Raw genomic sequence first — 17,497 nt, 5'->3', positions numbered from 1 at the left:
AAGAGCTAATACTGGAACCACATGATGTGAAACCAAAGGAACGCCCACTTTGGTAATTATGAATCTAGTTACTTCACCCTACTTCTGACATGTCTGGGGGAAGCCAGGAATGTTACCGAATATATAAAATGTCATTCTGGAAGGCCTTTAATAACCTGAGTGGACAAAAAAAATGTAATTTTTCGAATTACTTGCTACCAGGCTTTCAGCTGTGTCCCCACAAAGTGATAATGAACCTCCCTATATTTTCTCTTTCTGGGATCTCCCCCACAGTCCCCTGGGGACATTTTGCATCTGTTTGTCACTAGTTTAAAGTGAAAACAGCACCTCCCTTTCTTTAATATTTCCCAGCAAAGGTCTTCCAGGCTCAGGGCTCAGGAACTACTGTCAAGTTGTTGTCTCTCGTCCATTTCACTTTTTGATGTCTGCCATAATGCCAGATTTCCAGGAGATGTATAATAGAATATTGTTTTTCTATTTATAGGAAATCTATAAATGTGACAGAAGGCTGTTGAAATGCCCTGAGGGATTGGTGAGAAGGGCAATGTAATGCAAAGAACTCAGCAGGACAAAAACCCAGCCTATTTATTCACCCCAACAAGACAACCTCCCTGGCTTAATCAGCACAGAATTAACAACAACCTTCCCTGATTTGTTCTGGTTTTGCTATTGATCTTTATCTTACCAGAATGCTGATGACACTCACCACACATCATGTACTGTTTCTTACTGTTCTTTAGACCCCCTACAGCAGTCAATCTCACCACCCCAGTTACAATGTAAAAGTCCTATGGGGGGGGCGCCTGGGTGGTTCAGTTGGTTAAGCAGCTGATTTTGGCTCAGATCATGATCTTGGGATCCTGGGATGGGGCCCCAGGTCTGGCTCCCTGATCAGCAGGGAGTCTGCTTCTCCCTCTCCCATGGTCTGCTCCCCACCGCCGCCCTTCCCCCCTCCCTCCTCCCCCCCTCAGCTCATGCTCTCTCTCTTTCTGTTTCTCTCTCAAATAAGTAAATAAAATCTTTTTTAAAAAGTCCTATGGGGCGCCTGGGTGGCTCAGTTGGTTAAGCGACTGCTTTCGGCTCAGGTCATGATCCTGGAGTCCCTGGATCGAGTCCCGCATCAGGCTCCCTGCTCGGCAGGGAGCCTGCTTCTCCCTCTGACCCTCCCCCCTCTCATGTGCTCTCTCTCTCATTCTCTCTGTCTCAAATAAATAAATAAAATCTTTAAAAAAAAAAAAAAAAGTCCTATGGACTGGGGCTCTAGCAAAGATTCTCACTATAACAACAGAGTGGGAGGCTTTAAGAAGCAAAAAATTCTACCAATGACAATGATTCAAAAAGGTCTGTTTGATTGCTATGCTTCCCTCTTCTTAAGTATAATTTTCAAATTGTTTGGAGGGAATTGCAGCAAATTATGTTTCCAATGTAAGAGCAGAAGCTGGGGAACGGAATGGGCTGTCTTGCTCCCCTGAAGCGCAACGATGTGCAAAGACAGAGACCGCAGCTGCAAAACCGACGCTCAGCTCACCGAAAACACCTGGGCGCCGGAAGGCACACCTGTCCTGGCCGGGACTGCCCAGCGGCCGCCTGCGGCCACAGCACCTCCTTTCTCACTGCCACCGGGGCTTTGGTACTGACGGTGGGAGAGGAGGCTGCGTCCCTGGTCCATTTCAGAAGGTTGCTCTGAATCAACAAGCTGCATCCATGCGCTCAGTTTAAGAAGCCTTCCAGGGGGAAAAGGTATCACTTGCCTTGTTCTAACAATGCTGCTTTTAGAACGAAGACATAAAGACACGTCAACTAACTACAAAGCCCCAAGGAGGGCAAGGACCATGGGGACAGTGGCCAGGAGGCAGGGCTTTGAGTAAGGGGTCCCCATGGCTGGCTGCTGGTCTCGCCCTGACAACAGCTTGCCTTGCCCATGAATATGCATCTGGTAGCCTGCCTGGTTGCGAGATGCCTTGGGAAGTGACCTATTTGTGCTATTCCAAAAAATTCTTCGAACAATGAATCATGGAACGCTACATCAAAAACTAATGATGTAATGTATGGTGATTAACATAACATAATAAAAAAAAATTCTTTGCCACACATTCCAAGAAGCCCCAATCCCAGGGTTTTCCAAGTTCTGGAGCATCTATCACTGGGCTGGGGGAATCTCTCCTCTTCGCTTGCGTTAAGCTGCCACCATTAATTTCCTGTGGTTGCTGCAACAAATTACCACAAACTTGGTGGCTTCAAACAACAAAAATCTGGTTTCTTACAGTTCTAGAAGCCAAATCTTGTTTATTATAGTCCTAAAATCAGTGTTACTGGGATGAAATCAAGGTGCTAGCAGGGCTACGTTCCCCCTAGAGGCTCTACAGAAGATCTGTTCTTTGTCTCTTTCAGTTTGTGGTGGCTGCCTGCATCCCTCAGCTTGGGGACCAACCCCCCAGTCTTTAAGGCTGGTGTCTTCAAATCTGTCTGTTCTGTCTTCATACCACCGGGTGTGTGTGTGGTGTGTATGTGTGTGTGTGTGTGTGTGCAATTTCCCTTTGCCTCTCTCTTATAAGGACCCTTGCAATGACATTTGGGGCCCAAGTGGATAATTGCTGATAATATCCCCATTTCAAGATGCTTTAATTTAATAACATCTGCAAAGACCCTTCTTCCAAATGAGGTGACATTTGCAGGCTGCAGGGATCCAGATGGAGATGTCCTTCCAACCTGTCCCATGACTTCACCGAGGGCCAGCTTCAAGTCCACAGAGCTCAGCTGGTATCTTGTAAGAATTCCTTTATCAAGGCTCCACTTCTGTGTCCATGGGCTTCCCCCTCAGCTCAGCCTTTCCCCAAGAGTCCTTCAGCCTCTGGACTCTTGCCCCAACATCCTTCACCCTCTCACACCAGTAATACCTTACAGTAAAGTCACCTCCAACTAGAAATTTTGATAGTTGGAGTGTGGACTCACGTAAGATAACCACCCTTATGGAAGCTGAATTCTGAAAAGAGTGAGGCCAAGTTTTCAGCCACAGGTAAATAAGAAAATGTCAGCAACAGATTGATGTCTGTTCTAAAGCCAGAGCTGATACCAGAATCTTCTTTGACTGTGTTGCTTTTATATACATAGCCCATGTCCCCAGAGCTCTATCTTGGCCCCAGCAGGTGAGTGTCTGCATCAAGAACCTTCAGAGCCCACCACACCTAGCACAGTGCTTGCTTTGCTTTGGACACAGCCTGGATGGGGGAGAGGTATGTGCCTGTCTTTGGGGGTATGTAATGGAGGCCACAGACTTATAGCTAGACAGCCCTGGGTTTGAACCTCTGCTAGTTGTATGATACTGAGTGAGGTAAGGAAAATTTCTTCCTCTATAAAAATTACATAATAATAGTTATTTTTCTGAGTAGTTGAGAACAATAAAGAGAAGATATAAGGTATCTCTAAAACATCATCAGACATGAAGGAGATGCTTAAAAACCCCACTGTTTTCAGGGTGCCTGGGTGGCTCAGTTGGTTACCAGTCTGACTCTGGATTTCAGCTCAGGTCATTATCTCAAGGTCATGAGATTGAGCCCTGCATCAGGCTCTAGGCTGGGCAGGGAGCCTGCTTAAGATTCTCTCTATCCTTCTCCCTCTGTCCAGCCCCCCTACTGCTCTCTCTTTAAAAAAAAAAAACCAAAAAAAACCTAAAACCCACTGTTTTCTTCCTCTCTACTTTCACATTACTTCTGTTTCAACAAATGTGTGGGTTTTGCACACCAAGCAATTCTGACCCTTACTATCTGGGGTTAGCACAGACTGGGCAGGTTAAGGGCTCAGCCCCACGACACTGCCCCCACCCCTACTCTTCACATCCAGGCGGGCATCTGTGCTGCTCCCCAGCTGACTATGAATCAGGGGTTCCCACAACCCCTGCCAAGGGTTTGATAATTTGCTAGAGGGGCTCACAGAACTCAAGAAAACATTTTACTTACTAGATGACTGGTTTATTATAAAAGGATACAACTCAGGAACAGCCAGGTGGAAGAGGTGCACAGGGCAGGGTCCAGGGGAAATATGGCAGAGCTTCTACACCCTCTGCACAGCGCCCCCCAGCACCTGCATGTGTCAGGGGCAGAGACCGAATATACTGTGTTTTTGGTATCACACCACGTCAGCGCTCAATAAACGGTAACTGTTGTATGGCTATAATCACCACTGTGTCTCTCGTGGGAAGTAACAGAAGCTTAATAAATATTTGCTGGCAAGAGTCAGGCTGAGGGAGACTATGTAATACGATGAAAATGAGAACCTGAACGCCAGGGACAAAATTAGAGCCAGGAAATAAACAGCTGTGGTTTTGAGAGGGTATCAGCCCATCAGAGCAAGTGTCTTTGAAAAGCGAGGCGAGAACCCCAGGCGTGAGCGTCCCAGGAGTGCAACAGGAATTTACTGGTAGAAGGTCAATAACCTTGAGGGAGACGGAGTGTGAGGAAGCACACGAGCCCCGCAGAGCCACGGTCTAGCGATGAGCCCCAAGAAACGTGCCTCCTTCCTGGCTCCCTCTTCCCGGAGGAGAAATGATAGAAAGTGCGGCTACAGACAAAGCCCAGGGAAGGTGACCATGGTGAGGTGAGGCAGGGCGGGTCCTGCTCCCCCCTCACAGCCCCCTCCTTCTCTGTCAGGAACCACAGAGCTGGACTGAGAATAAATCTTCTGGCTCCAGCTGCTGGGTCCCACCTGTCTGCCCCCACCAGAGACCAACATTGCCTGCCTTGTCTGGACTCTTCTTTTTACCCAGTTCTTCCGGATTTATCACATTCTTCTGGCTCTTATTTAGAGTTCAGTTAGTCACTTGTTTATTTATTTTAATTAATTTTTTTTTTTTTTTTTTTAAAGGAAGAAAGAAAATGCATGAGGGTGGGGCAGGGGTGGGGCAGAGGAAGACAGGGAATCTCAAGCAGGCTCCACGCCCAGCTCGGAGCCCAACCCAGGGCTTCATCTCACAACCCTAAGATCATGACCTGAGCCGAAATCAAGAGTTGGACGCTTAACTGAATGAGTCACCCAGGCGCCCCACTTGTTTGATTTATAATACCAATGAGTCCCCTCCTGTTTAACTAAACTCCTTTTAGTGTGTCTTCTTAGGATTGGAATGAATGCCTGATGGAATCTGCAACCTAAGCGCAGCCCTACTTGAGGTCACTAGAGAATGAAGACTCTCTCCAGAATTAATTCTTTCTTTCTCCCTTCCCTTCCTTCCTTCTCTCTCTCCCTCCCCTCTCTCTGCCTCTCTCCCTCCTCCTCCTCCTCCTTCTTGTTTTTTTTTTTCTCTCTCTCTCTCTCTTTTACCTAAGCCCCTAATAACATTCCAGCCACCTTGTGGGATTCCAGTATCTAGAACCAATATGGTGAGCTGCAAGCAAATAGCTCTATAACGCTGGTTCTCAACCAAGGGTGCTTTTGCCCTCTACAAGACACTTGGCAATGTCTGAAGATATTTTTGGTTGTGACAACCCAGAGGAAGGGGGGGAAGTTGCTACTAACATCTAAGCGGATACAGGCCAGGGGTGCCACTAAACATCCTACCACGCTACAGCATAGCCCCACAACCGAGTTACCCTCTCGAATGTCAGCGGCGCTGACACTGGGGAAGCCGGCTCTGGATGGCCACTCTTGCAGGCTGCCTTACGTGCAGATGGGCATGTGGTCTGAAGGGGGACGCCACCGCTGACCGGCACAGTGCTCTCGGAAAAGCTGCACCCGTTAACTCAAAAACGTTGGGGGGATCCATATAGCATTCTCTTCAACAACACCCTGAGACTTAGGCTTACCAAACAGACAAACACAGAACACACTGGCTTTGTAAGAAATACTGCTCTGTGGAGAGAAGATGTCCTCACTCACAGCTTTCGGCGGCATCCTACAGCACAGCCTCAGGAACCTGTAAGTTTCCCTGTACTTATTCTAATAACAAAGCCTCACAAGTCTCCTTTATCACTGAGCATTAGATTACTATTAAATCAGACATCATGCTTTTTTTTTTTTAAGAAAGAGAGGGAAAGCGCTTGCAGGGCAGAGGGAGAGGGAGAGAGTCTTAAGCAGTTTCCATGCCCACTTCGGAGCCCAACTTGGGGCTCGATCTCACGACCCTGCGATCATGACCTGAGCCAGGCGCTCTCAGAGCCAGGCACTCAACCGACTGAGCCACCCAGGCACCCCAATCACACATCTTTCTAAGCCGACACACAGAGCTCCAATTCTTATCAGTGCTTACCTGGGCGGACAATCCTTTTCGTGGCACTTCTTCTGTTTCCCATTGGGCTGTGTTTCTGGGTCACAAAAAGTGGCTTTCACCATCCCGTGGCCCTTCTTCACACAATGGGCAGTCTGGCGGCGAATACCTGGGGGTCGGGCAGAAGGGTTCACACATATTAAATCCTGAGCCCACATGCTTAGTGTCAGGGGAGGCCTCTGGCCATGTCAAGTGATCGTGCTTACGGGGGATGGGAAAGTTGTCCATAGGGTGTATGGTTTCTAAAGTGTGGATGAGGAATGGGGTCTCTAAGCTACCCATGCTGAGGCTGCCAGTGGGTGGAAGAGATCGTGCTTGAGAAGGACTACCGATAATACAGGTGGATTAATACATAATCTAACATATAGATTCTAATCTAGCTGTGGAGACAAGATGAACACATATACGCCAAATAAAAACAAAGTGAGATTTTAAATAACGAAAGCAGATATTATCACCAGGTGTTATAATACAATTGCTACAGTTTAATAAAGGAACAGAAAAGGTAAGGAGCTTTATATTAGGAAACTCTGAAAGACAGGAATAAAATTCAAAAGAATGTTATAAAGTTTGAGAGGCTATGTTTCCAAACTAGAGGGTTTGATAGCAGGGACTGATAATATCATTGCCCCCTGAGACCAGGTCGGTAATGTGAGTAAGAGGAGCATGGGGGCGGGGGGGGGGGGGCGGAGTGGCAGGTTCCACACGCAAACCAAGCACATCTGTAAGCTGGGTTTAACTTTGGAAAAATAATAATAGCGAACACACCCAGTGCTTGCCTTGTCCCAGGCACTGTTCAAAACTGTATGTGTATACAAATAGACAAATATATATAGACATACACAAATATATAAAAATGTGGGTTACTCATTATCTATTTTGATATATAATAACCCAAACCTCACAACAATCCAATGAGGTCAACATTGCCATTATTCGCTATGTGCAAGATGAAGAAATGAGGGCACAGTGAAGCCACAAAGGTTGAGAGAGGAAAGGGACCACAGTTCTGCTAAGTAAGACATCGTTAGCAAGAGAGGTTAGAGGAGCGACCAGAATGTCACTGATGGAGAAGCGCACGGATAATGAGAAGAGAGTCATCATGCATCTTGAGAGGGTAATGCTTCAATGTTTGATGTGAAACACTAGGGGAGAAGACCGAAGACTGGAAACCCCCCCCCCGGGGGGGAGTCAGAGCAATCAGCTTGCACAAATCTTGGCGCCCTGAACTCTCAGGGCATCCAGGCCTTGAGTGGGCTCACTGGTGTACAGAATTCCCAAATTGGAAAGGCCACGAGGAACCCACAAAGCTGGTCACCGCCTCACTTCGGCACATGGAGGGGTTTCCCCACAGGCACGCAGCTGCAGGACCTGACCTGGAACCCGCTGTCCTGTTCGCCGTCTCACACCACCTCCCATGAGTTGTTCCAGCCCAATCTCCTAGGCTGGCTTTCATACTCAGATGCCAGAGATCACATCTCAGCACTTAAAAATGTCAGAGGGAGTTGTCATAGAGTCAGCGAATCCTTTAAAATGAATCGATATTTCTTTTCAATTTTTTTTTGTTTTTTAAAAAAGATTTTCTTATTTATTTATTTGTCAGAGAGAGAGAGACAAAGAGCTCAAGCAGGGGAGTGGCAGGCAGAGGGAGAAGCAGGCTCCCCGCTGAGCAAGGAGCCTGACACGGGGCGCGATCCCAGAACCCGGGGATCATGACCTAAGCCGAAGGCAGATGCTCAAACGACCGAGCCACCCAGGCATCCCTGAATCAATATTTTATTGTTAAATAAAACAGCATTTTCTTCTTTTGGAGAGACAGGCAACCTTTCAACCACTCAGGCTTTCTCAACTGGTAAGACTGTGTTATTCTTCTTTCATCATATAAATAAAACACTGTCAATAGCTGGAAGCAACGTTATAAAAGGAACTCCATGGCACAAGGAAGGAGTCCTTGGGTAGACACAAGCACCTGTAGAGATGTCTTAGACAATGTCAGTGGAATACAGGCTGAAGTGGTTGAAGCCAGAAACACTGGCGTGTACCTGCCGTGGTAGAACAAAAAAACAGAAAAGCTTAGGTACTTAGAAATTTCATGAAAACTTTGGGTAGTTTGGCAAATTCTTAATGTCAAAGCCTAAAATGAAAATGTCAGGTGACTCTCAGAGGTTGGAAATATCCCCCGCAAAAGGCTTGTTTCTGCGTATGAATAGCAAAGATAAGTGTCCTTGCTCAATGCTCCTGACTCCAGAAGTAGCAGAAGGGCACAAAATATTACACAAAATCCCTGTTGCAAAGTTAACAGTATTGCACGGTCAATGTGCTGGATCAGCAGTGAGCTGAACAGATGGACTGGCCAGGCAGATACCATTGAGTGCATAGGGCAAAATTAATAACGATGTGTCAGTTTCTCTATTGGAATTAATGGTGTTTATCACTATATATTACTTGTAATTTATCTGACAAATACTCTCTATTTATGTGTATGATAAACTATATAAACTTCATTCCACAGCATATGCTTAAATCCATCTCAGTAAATGTTTCTATTATTTTTATGAAGTCTTAAATATTAAAAAAATCTTCCAGATATTGTTAGAGATCAGTATCTTCACTTGGTTGACCCTACCTGACAATTATAGTGGATGAAGCCAGATGGATTAGTACTGAGATTAATGCAATTTTAAAATAGTCAAAGAAGTATCTGACTTTGATTTTCCAAAGAAGTGAATTGTCTTCTCAACATCGGTATATGGTCACACATCAGGGTCAGATTCGAATGTGTGTCCCTATTTGTGATGCTCATGCTTTTTTTTTTTTTTAAGATTTTATTTATTTATTTGGCAGAGAGAGTGAGAGAGCACAAGCAGGGGGAGCAGCAGAGGGAGAGGGAGAAGCTGACTCCCCACGGAGCAGGGAGCCCGATGCCTGGCTCGATCCCAGGACCCCAGGATCATGACTTGAGCAGGCAGACACTTAACTGACTGAGCCCCCCAGGTGCCCCGTGATTCTCATGCTTTATCAAGGATATGTGCACTTATGTCAAATGTATGTCAAACCTATGTCAAACGGTTATTCTGAGCTTTCATAATACTGAGGAAAGGTGTTCATTAGAGCATTACAAAAATGTTTATAACTGCAAAATAGTGGAATGTAAAAATCATTGTATATTTGCACCATGGAATAGTACACAGCCCTTTAGTGAATGTACTAGAGCTACTTTCATTAGTGTGGATTTATCTCAAAAGCATAATACTGAGTAAAACCAGCAAGACAACGAATGATACATAGAGTATGATACTATTTACAGAAAGCTTAAATGCCTGAGAAACAAGATTTTTTAATGTATATGGCTATTCACATGTATAATAAAAGTATTTAACAACATGCATGAAAATAATAAATACTGGTTTCATGACCCTAGTTAGCTCTGGGGAAAAAGGAAAGGGAGTGGAGTCAGGGAAGAGCTCTTCAAGTATATCTGTGCAATTTTTTTTCTTTAAACATGAAGATTGAAATAAGCATGAGTAATAGTAAGATCTGAGAAAGCTGAGTGGCTGATATGCAAGAGTTTGTTGTTACATTCTCCATTTTCCTTGGACATTCGGAACGCTTCCCAGCGACAAAGTGTAAGGCTAAAATAATACAGTAACAGTAAAAACAAAAACAAAACAAAGTGGTTGCTACTACCTGTTTGTAACTCTTTTACTATGGGCATCAATTTGGTAATAAGTTTCTTAATATTACCATCATATTTACACTCTTTGAACCTAGAAATTCCAACTACAAATTACACTAATGAAATCATTCTTTATATGGAATTGGTTAAAGACATTTTGCTTTGTCTTGCCAGGGAAATATAACGCATCCATAGAAATGATAGCTGTGAAGATTGAGTAGCACTTGGAAAGTTACCCATGTTACCACATTAAGTGAAGGCTTGTATGTACATAAATACACCCATGTGCACACAACTAGATACGTCTAAGACTCGGAAAAGGATACTGAAAGGCAACAAAGTACAAAAATGCATATGCAGGGGGATGACTTTTTCTATTTTTAATTTTCCAGTAAGGTATTTAACTTACTTTTAAAATATAGGAAGTTTTTGCTCAAAGAAAATAAAACGACATCATTGACTTATTCAGTGTTTTGGGCAGTCTTCCATCTTTATATTTAGCCACGTGAGTCCTAGGGGAATATTAGCATCTCACCCTCTGTGTCTGACAGCAGGAAAGTAGAAATGCTGTCTTTCTTCTCTGTCAGAGGAAGGGCTCACTGTCACTCAAACAGGCAGTGGGACTGCGACTGGGGTGAGCATGTGGCCACTGTGGCAGCTCGCTGATAGTTCCTGTTAAGGTTGAACAACCAGGATGACATTTGCCCAAGCAGGCTGAGGATCAGGCTGTTATCAACACCAAGTGCCTCCTTCACATTTGGTCAGGCCATTTCATTTCCTAGCTAGGAAAAGCGTGCACAAATCAGCCATTTATCTTGTATTCCTAGGCTCTGAAATATCGCATGTGTAATGCAAACAATTCATCCCATGCTGGAACAGAAAAGGGGGGGGGTTCTCCTATTTTGTGGAGAGACCCCTGCCCATCTGGACTGGCTGAGTTTTCCCTCCTTGGGGTCCAGGGACAGATGATTTAAGCTTGCAGCTACACCTGTACTTTGCTGAAAGAAGAAAAATGGGGATGAGAACTGGAAAAAGTATTGGTGACCACAGTCCCCATGACCTCATTTTCCTCGCAACCGCTCCTCAGGGAAATAGTTTTCACGAACTGATTTTCCGCTTAAATTGCTGGAGCTCCTTGGCCAGCCCAGGCCCCGGGCAGTGGGGCGGGGCATCTGGAAATGCTACAGCCGCAGCCGTGAACAACCACCGCCGACACAGCCCCATCACCAGTTGCTGCCACACAATCCACCTTGGACCCTAATGGATCTCCAGAGGCTTAGGATTTCTAAACATCACACATTCTGAAATGAACATGACCCCCAGGATTTCTAAAAGCTAACCCTTCTTGGTTTCTGTACTGAAGGAGGGAAAGAAAGAAGCTGGTTATACAAACGTCGTTCATTAGGTTGATGGCACATGACTCAGTGTCCGCTGTTGGACCTCTTTCCAGGACTACTTCCTGGGGCAGGGGGAAAGCAGGTGGATGAGGGGTGCAGAGAGAGACACAGGATGTGGGAGAGAAGCCCATGGCGGAGCAGACTGGGTTCCCCTGAGCCCTTCACTTCCACTCCCTTGGCTCCATCGCTGCATCAGGCACTTGCCCCTTGTGGGGCCTTGGTTTATAGACAGTGGAGATAGACTCAAGGCAGGAAGTTCCAGAACAGACTTGGACATGATCCGAAAGGAGAGACAGAGGCGGAGGACTTCTCATCCGGTACTACTATTAAAGCCCCCCAAACGAGTGCAGAGCCCCAGGTACCTGACAGGCCCAGACCCTGCCCTCCCAGGCCTCAGAGAATTCCATCTAGCCTGCAGCAGAGAGAACCAGTGCCCTACGAATGTCCCTGTGCTTGTCCACACTTCCTGGCTTCTCTCTGCAGTTACTGTACGCAGAGGACTAAGGCCAACCAACGAAAGGTGAGCAGAAATGATCTGTGTCACCACCAGGCCAAAGCCCCAAATAAGAGCCAGTCTGGGACACCTGGGTGGCTCAGTCGTTAAGCGTCTGCCTTTGGCTCAGGTCATGGTCCTGGGGTCCTGGGATCGAGCCCCGCATCGGGCTTCCTGCTCAGCCAGAGTCTGCTTGTCATTCTCCCTTTGCCTGCCGCTCCCCCTGCTTGTGCTCTCTCTCTCTCTTGCTCTCTCTCAAATAAATAAATAAAATATTTTTTTAAAAAAGAGCCAGTCTGCCTCTTCCAATTCTTTCTTCTCCTGTGGGGCACACTGGGAGCCACACCTTTCAGATGTCTTAACTCCAAAATGAAGCTGGGCCACCCAACCTGCATCAGACTTAGAATGGGTTAGAAATAGCGGCGCCTGGGTGGCTCAGTCGTTAAGCGTCTGCCTTCGGCTCAGGTCATGATCCCAGGGTCCTGGGATCGAGCCCCGCATCGGGCTCCCTGCTCGGCAGGAAGCCTGCTTCTCCCTCTCCCACTCCCCCTGCTTGTGTTCCCTCTCTCGCTGTGCCTCTCTCTGTCAAATAAATAAATAAAATCTTAAAAAAAAAAAAAAAGAATGGGTTAGAAATAAACCTACATTGTGTTGAATTCCTGAGATTCTGATTTCTTTATTATGGTAGCAGAACTTTGTCCATCCTGGGTGCCTGGGTGGCTTGGTTGGTTTAGTAGCATCAGACTCCTGATTCAGCTCAGGTCATGATCTCAGGGTTGTGAGATCAAGCCCCACGTCGGGCTCCATGCCCCTCGGGGAACCTGCTTAAGATTCTCTCTCTCCCTCTGTCACTCCTCTCTCTCTCAAATAAATAAATAAATCTTAAAAAAAATAAAGAACTTACTCCATCCTGACATACTTAACAGCAAGGAATCTCTCCAATGTTCGATTTTATGAGAGAAAACTACTCTCTTCATAGATACAAATACTTGGTAAATTGGAGACAGAAAAAAGAACAGTGGGTGGGAATCAGGAGAGCTTGTTATGGTTTGGATTTGGCCATTATTTACAGTCTGCCTCCGGGTGGGGTGTTTGACTTTTGTAGAAGTCAGGTCCTCAACCAGGTTATTAAGTCTTTCTGTTTTGCTTTTTAAAACACATGTAACGGAGCACTGGGTGTTATATGCAAACAACGAATCATGGAACACTACCTCAAAAACTAATGATGTACTGTATGGTGACTAACATAACGTAATAAAATTAAATTAAATTTATAAAAATAGATAAAAATAAAACACATGTAATACTGTATTGTATTCTTGAAAGTTGCTAAGCGAGCAGATCTTACATGTTCTCACCACACCCCGAAAAGGTAACTCTGTGGGATGATGGGTGTGGTGGCTGGCCTGATGTGGTAAACATTTCACAACACACACGTGTACCAAGCCGTCCAGTTGTAGACCTTAAACGTACACAATGTTTTGCGTGGGTTATAGCTCCAGAAACCTGAAAACAAAACAAAGCAAGACACGCAACACTTTTTTCAAACAAAACCTTTCACGAAGGACAGTATAAAGGGAAAACTGCCTCTGTCTTTAGACCATGACCAGCACATTCACTCCCACAGAGGCCCCTGGGCCACGTGTGTGGAAGGCTGGGACCTCTGGGCACCACCCGATGGCCCCTCGTGAAGCGGACATGGATTCACATACACAGCTGCTGTCGCTCACCTGTCCCACACGTTACACTGCACTCAGTCCAACGGCCATACTGCCAGGAATACCCCAGTTTTTCCACGTCATTGGCAAGGCCATCTTTCCGGATTGTGTACTCATACTTGATGCCGGGGTTAGTCACCTGGAACAGCAGCTAAAAGGCAAAAGAGGGGTGACAACACTGTCATGACTTGATACTACAGAACACCGTTGTGTGACTACACTACAGAATGCCCATCATCTTAGGGATGAAGGCATGCGTCAGAGAAAATGCCAACAAATGAACGTATCTCCACCTCTGCCTCTACGTCCACCGATTCATCTCTCTATATCTGTAGCTCTATCTACCTACATCCGTGTCTTTATCTCTCTATACCTCTTGTCCATTCGATCATTTCTTGGCTGAATTCCCACAGAGGTCTAATCCTATGGAAACTGCTCTGAGGGAATGGGGTAGCATCTTTTCCGACAACAGACTGGTGGGTCACCTTGCACTCTTGTGAACTTACTAACTTGGTGATTACGGGTAAGTTACTTAATCTCTTTGTGCCTTAGTTTCCCCATTTACAAAGTGAGGATAATAATAGCATGACTAATGGGGTGTTGTGAGAGTTCAGTAAGTAAATAAATGTACAGTGATAAGCATGAATAGAATAGTGCCTGGCACGTAGTTAGCATTCTATAAACATTGACACTTATTATTGTTGTTGCTGTTGTCTTATGAACTCTTCTCCAGCTCTCAGGCTGGTTAGTTCCTTTAAAGCATATAGTTCTGGGGTAAAAACTGTCACGGGCTTTAGCAAGGCATACCACTCTTGGGGCCTTCTCTTCACTTCCCTCTCCTGCGGCAATTTACTTATCACACGTTTATTTTTTTAAGATTTTATTTATTTACTTATTTTAGAGAGAGAGCAAGTGAGCATGCAAGCAGGGCAAGGGGCACAAGGAAAGGGAAAGAATCCCAAGTGGACTCCACATTGAGCACAGAGCCTGACATGGGGCCGATCTCATGACCTTGAGATCACAACCTGAGCAGAAGCCAAGAGTCAGACACTCAACTGACTGAGCCATGCAGGCGCCCCTTACTACACATTTAAAATGGATTAATCTTAAACTTAGAGGTGATGGATTGGTTGCTCCTTGGGATCAGGGTTCCCGTATACAAATCCTTCGCCAAGCAGGCAGGTAAGATGTCAGGTAGACATTTATGAATCATAGCTGTCAAGCCTTGATTTCTGGCTTTTGTAAGCGCTCTGATCTCTGGCTCTGGAATCGCCTCCCTCTAACTTCTGAATATGGTTAGATCTGACTCTCTCTTGGGCCATTTGTCATCCCCAACCTGCCTCGTCTCTACTGGTATAATGATTCCACTCTTTCTCTATGGTTCCTGGCCACCATGAAAGATGAATCACCCGTGTCTTTAAAGTGCACATACTACATTCTGATCCCCTCCTCCCCTAAGAGTTTCACAAAGTCAAACCTCCTGCCTACGAACAACCACATGATAACATATGAAAAAAACATGTCAGTCCATCACCACTGCTGGAAAGCTACCTGGAAGCTCACGCCAGACTGACGTCAACTGACAGCATCCTCTGCACACCTGAGAAACAATCACCCTCAAATGAACAGCCTATGTCAATCATACTGGAAGCTGAACTCAAAACTCCCAGTAGATGACTTCAGGGCCCACGGCACTTCATTATCGGGGTTTCAGCGATTTCTAGGCAATAAAGGATTAACAGCACAAAATAATATCTTGCTTTCCTCCCTGCTCCTTGTTAAAAGAAGTTTTAAGGGTTCTTAATGAGTGCCCCCTAACAAACACCTTGGAAAAGAAACAGAAAGACCCTAACTAATACACACATGAGCAGCTGCCTTTGCTTCTGCATTACCTGGATCCACACCGACTCATTGGTGGGACCCGTGGCCATCAGTCTCTCCAGGTCTCCTTTCCTGTCATATTGGAAGGTGGTCCCCGCCAGCTTGTAGTTCCCATTCCACTGGATAATGAATCCTCCATTGAGGTAATATTTTTGAGGGTCTTCACTCCTGATGGCCAAAAAGTTTCCAGCTCCCTCAACCTCCATTACCCGTATGTCCCTTGCTCCTTTTGGAATCAGTCCAATGTCAACATAACCTAAGGAGAGAAGACACGATAATGAAAGAGGCACACTAGCTTAGCTGAACACAATCTGTTTCTGAGCAATCATTCATCCCCACTGTTTAGCGCCCTTGCCTTCTTCCTGGGTGGTCACTGGCATGAGCAGATGCACTAGTCACAGGGAATTTTAAAGAGCTTGGCCAGAAGTGGAATGCCCAGGAGCTCTGTGACTCAGGATGCACACAGTTTTGTGAGAAGAGATGAAATAAATGCAGACTGGACCCTGAAACGTTTGTGGTTGATCCAGCATTGACTTTTCTGTGATTTTAAGTTGATAGTTGATAGTTGACAGCCCCTAACTAGCTCTCCATTTGCATTTCTGCTCCCCCTTTTGTTGCTGCCATCAGATGAATCTTTTCAACATTGCCCCGGGTATACCCTTCTCCTCATTCGTCCTCACTGCCTGCAAGTTAAAGACAGACTCTTAGAAATCATCTCATTATAGCTTAAATTCATTAAGAGAATCCCTGAGGGAATCTTGGATTGATTTGCCACCTGGCGCTCTTGAATATAGCTTGTGATGAGAAACTCAGCTCGCTCTGAGCACAGCTTTTTATACTGCTGGACAATTCTCTTCATTAGACAGGTTTTTTTCTTACTTTTTATGTTTTGCTGAAATATGAACTTACATTCTACTTTTGTGAAAAAGCACAGAGGGCATCCGTTTAAAGATGGCGATCAATTCTAGGTATAGTCCTACCCTTATTTACTGGTTGTCATGGCAGGAGACATCCTGGGGACAAAAGGAATTAACACATAATGGTTTCCTCCCTTTGGCAGACTCTGCGCTGAGGACCTTATGCATTTATCTTATTTGTGCTTCTTAAGAATCATGACCTCATAAATGTGATAGAATGGAAAGAACATGGCCTTTGGGGATGACATGCAAACATGCCAGGGCAGGGGGGTCAGAACACGTGAGTCCTAGTTTCTGCATCATCTTGAGTGAGCTCTATGGTGTTCATTGACTTATTTAATGTCTTCGAATGTCATCTGTACAATGAAGGGGCTCCAACAAGATGATGTCTGACATCCCTCACAACTCCGATATTCAATTGTTTTTCTCTTTTCCAAGTGAAACATTCCTTTTTCTTTTAACCTTCCCATACAAATGCTGGCTTTAAAACCCTGATCATCCTGGTCATTTTGCACTGGAGAGATACTAGGTTTTTCAACCACAAGCAAACCTTCATCTCTGTCACCTGAAAGTGCCTCAACCGTTTCTTCTCCCTGAGACACTACAGTAGTGGGGAGTCCTGGGGAGCTCAAATCCTAGGGCTGGCCAGCAGGTACGATTTGCTCAGAAGCTCAGGCCACACTCTCAGCTCCATTTTTCAAACTGGCAGCTCTCATTCAGCCAGACCAAAATGCAGGTCTTGTAGTATTTGATTCAATTCCATTTGGCCCTTACAATACCTGCCTGAAATAGCTGATTAAACCTACAAATTTTTTAAAAAGATTTTATTTATTTGAGAGAGAAAGAGAGAGAGAGAATGTGAGCAGGGAGGGACAGAGGGAGACGGAGAGAATCTGAAGCAAGTTCTGCGCTGACCATGGAGCCCAATGCAGGGCTCTATCTCACGACCCTGAGATCATGACCTGAGCCGAAACCAAGAGTCAGACACTCAACCGACTGTGTCCTAAAACTACAAATTTATAACTAGCTCAGGGAAAATATTTATCACGTGTAATTGAGGCTAATACAATTTTCTGAAATGCCTTTGGAGTGTTGCGACCAGCAGCCACTTTCTGACTTGGGATGTCGTATGCCTTCTCATAGCAGAACTCATTCAGGA

General features: G+C 45.4%; 1 protein-coding gene across 2 annotated transcripts in view; it reads right to left on the bottom strand.

Moving 5' to 3' along the window:
• Positions 1–17,497, bottom strand: part of ADAMTS12 (ADAM metallopeptidase with thrombospondin type 1 motif 12) — a 292,985-nt gene that overhangs the window by 41,059 nt on the left and 234,429 nt on the right. For both annotated transcript variants that reach the window (XM_021696033.2, XM_021696038.2), the window contains 3 exons: positions 15,433–15,677; positions 13,553–13,691; positions 6,239–6,365 (listed from right to left, as the gene is read on the bottom strand). In XM_021696033.2, coding sequence (XP_021551708.2) covers positions 6,239–6,365; positions 13,553–13,691; positions 15,433–15,677 — 511 coding nt within the window. The remainder of the gene's footprint in view (positions 1–6,238; positions 6,366–13,552; positions 13,692–15,432; positions 15,678–17,497) is intronic.

This window comes from Neomonachus schauinslandi, chromosome 7, assembly GCF_002201575.2.
Source record: "Neomonachus schauinslandi chromosome 7, ASM220157v2, whole genome shotgun sequence".
Lineage (NCBI taxonomy): Eukaryota > Metazoa > Chordata > Mammalia > Carnivora > Phocidae > Neomonachus > Neomonachus schauinslandi.
This window is presented reverse-complemented; position numbering and strand designations above follow the sequence as displayed.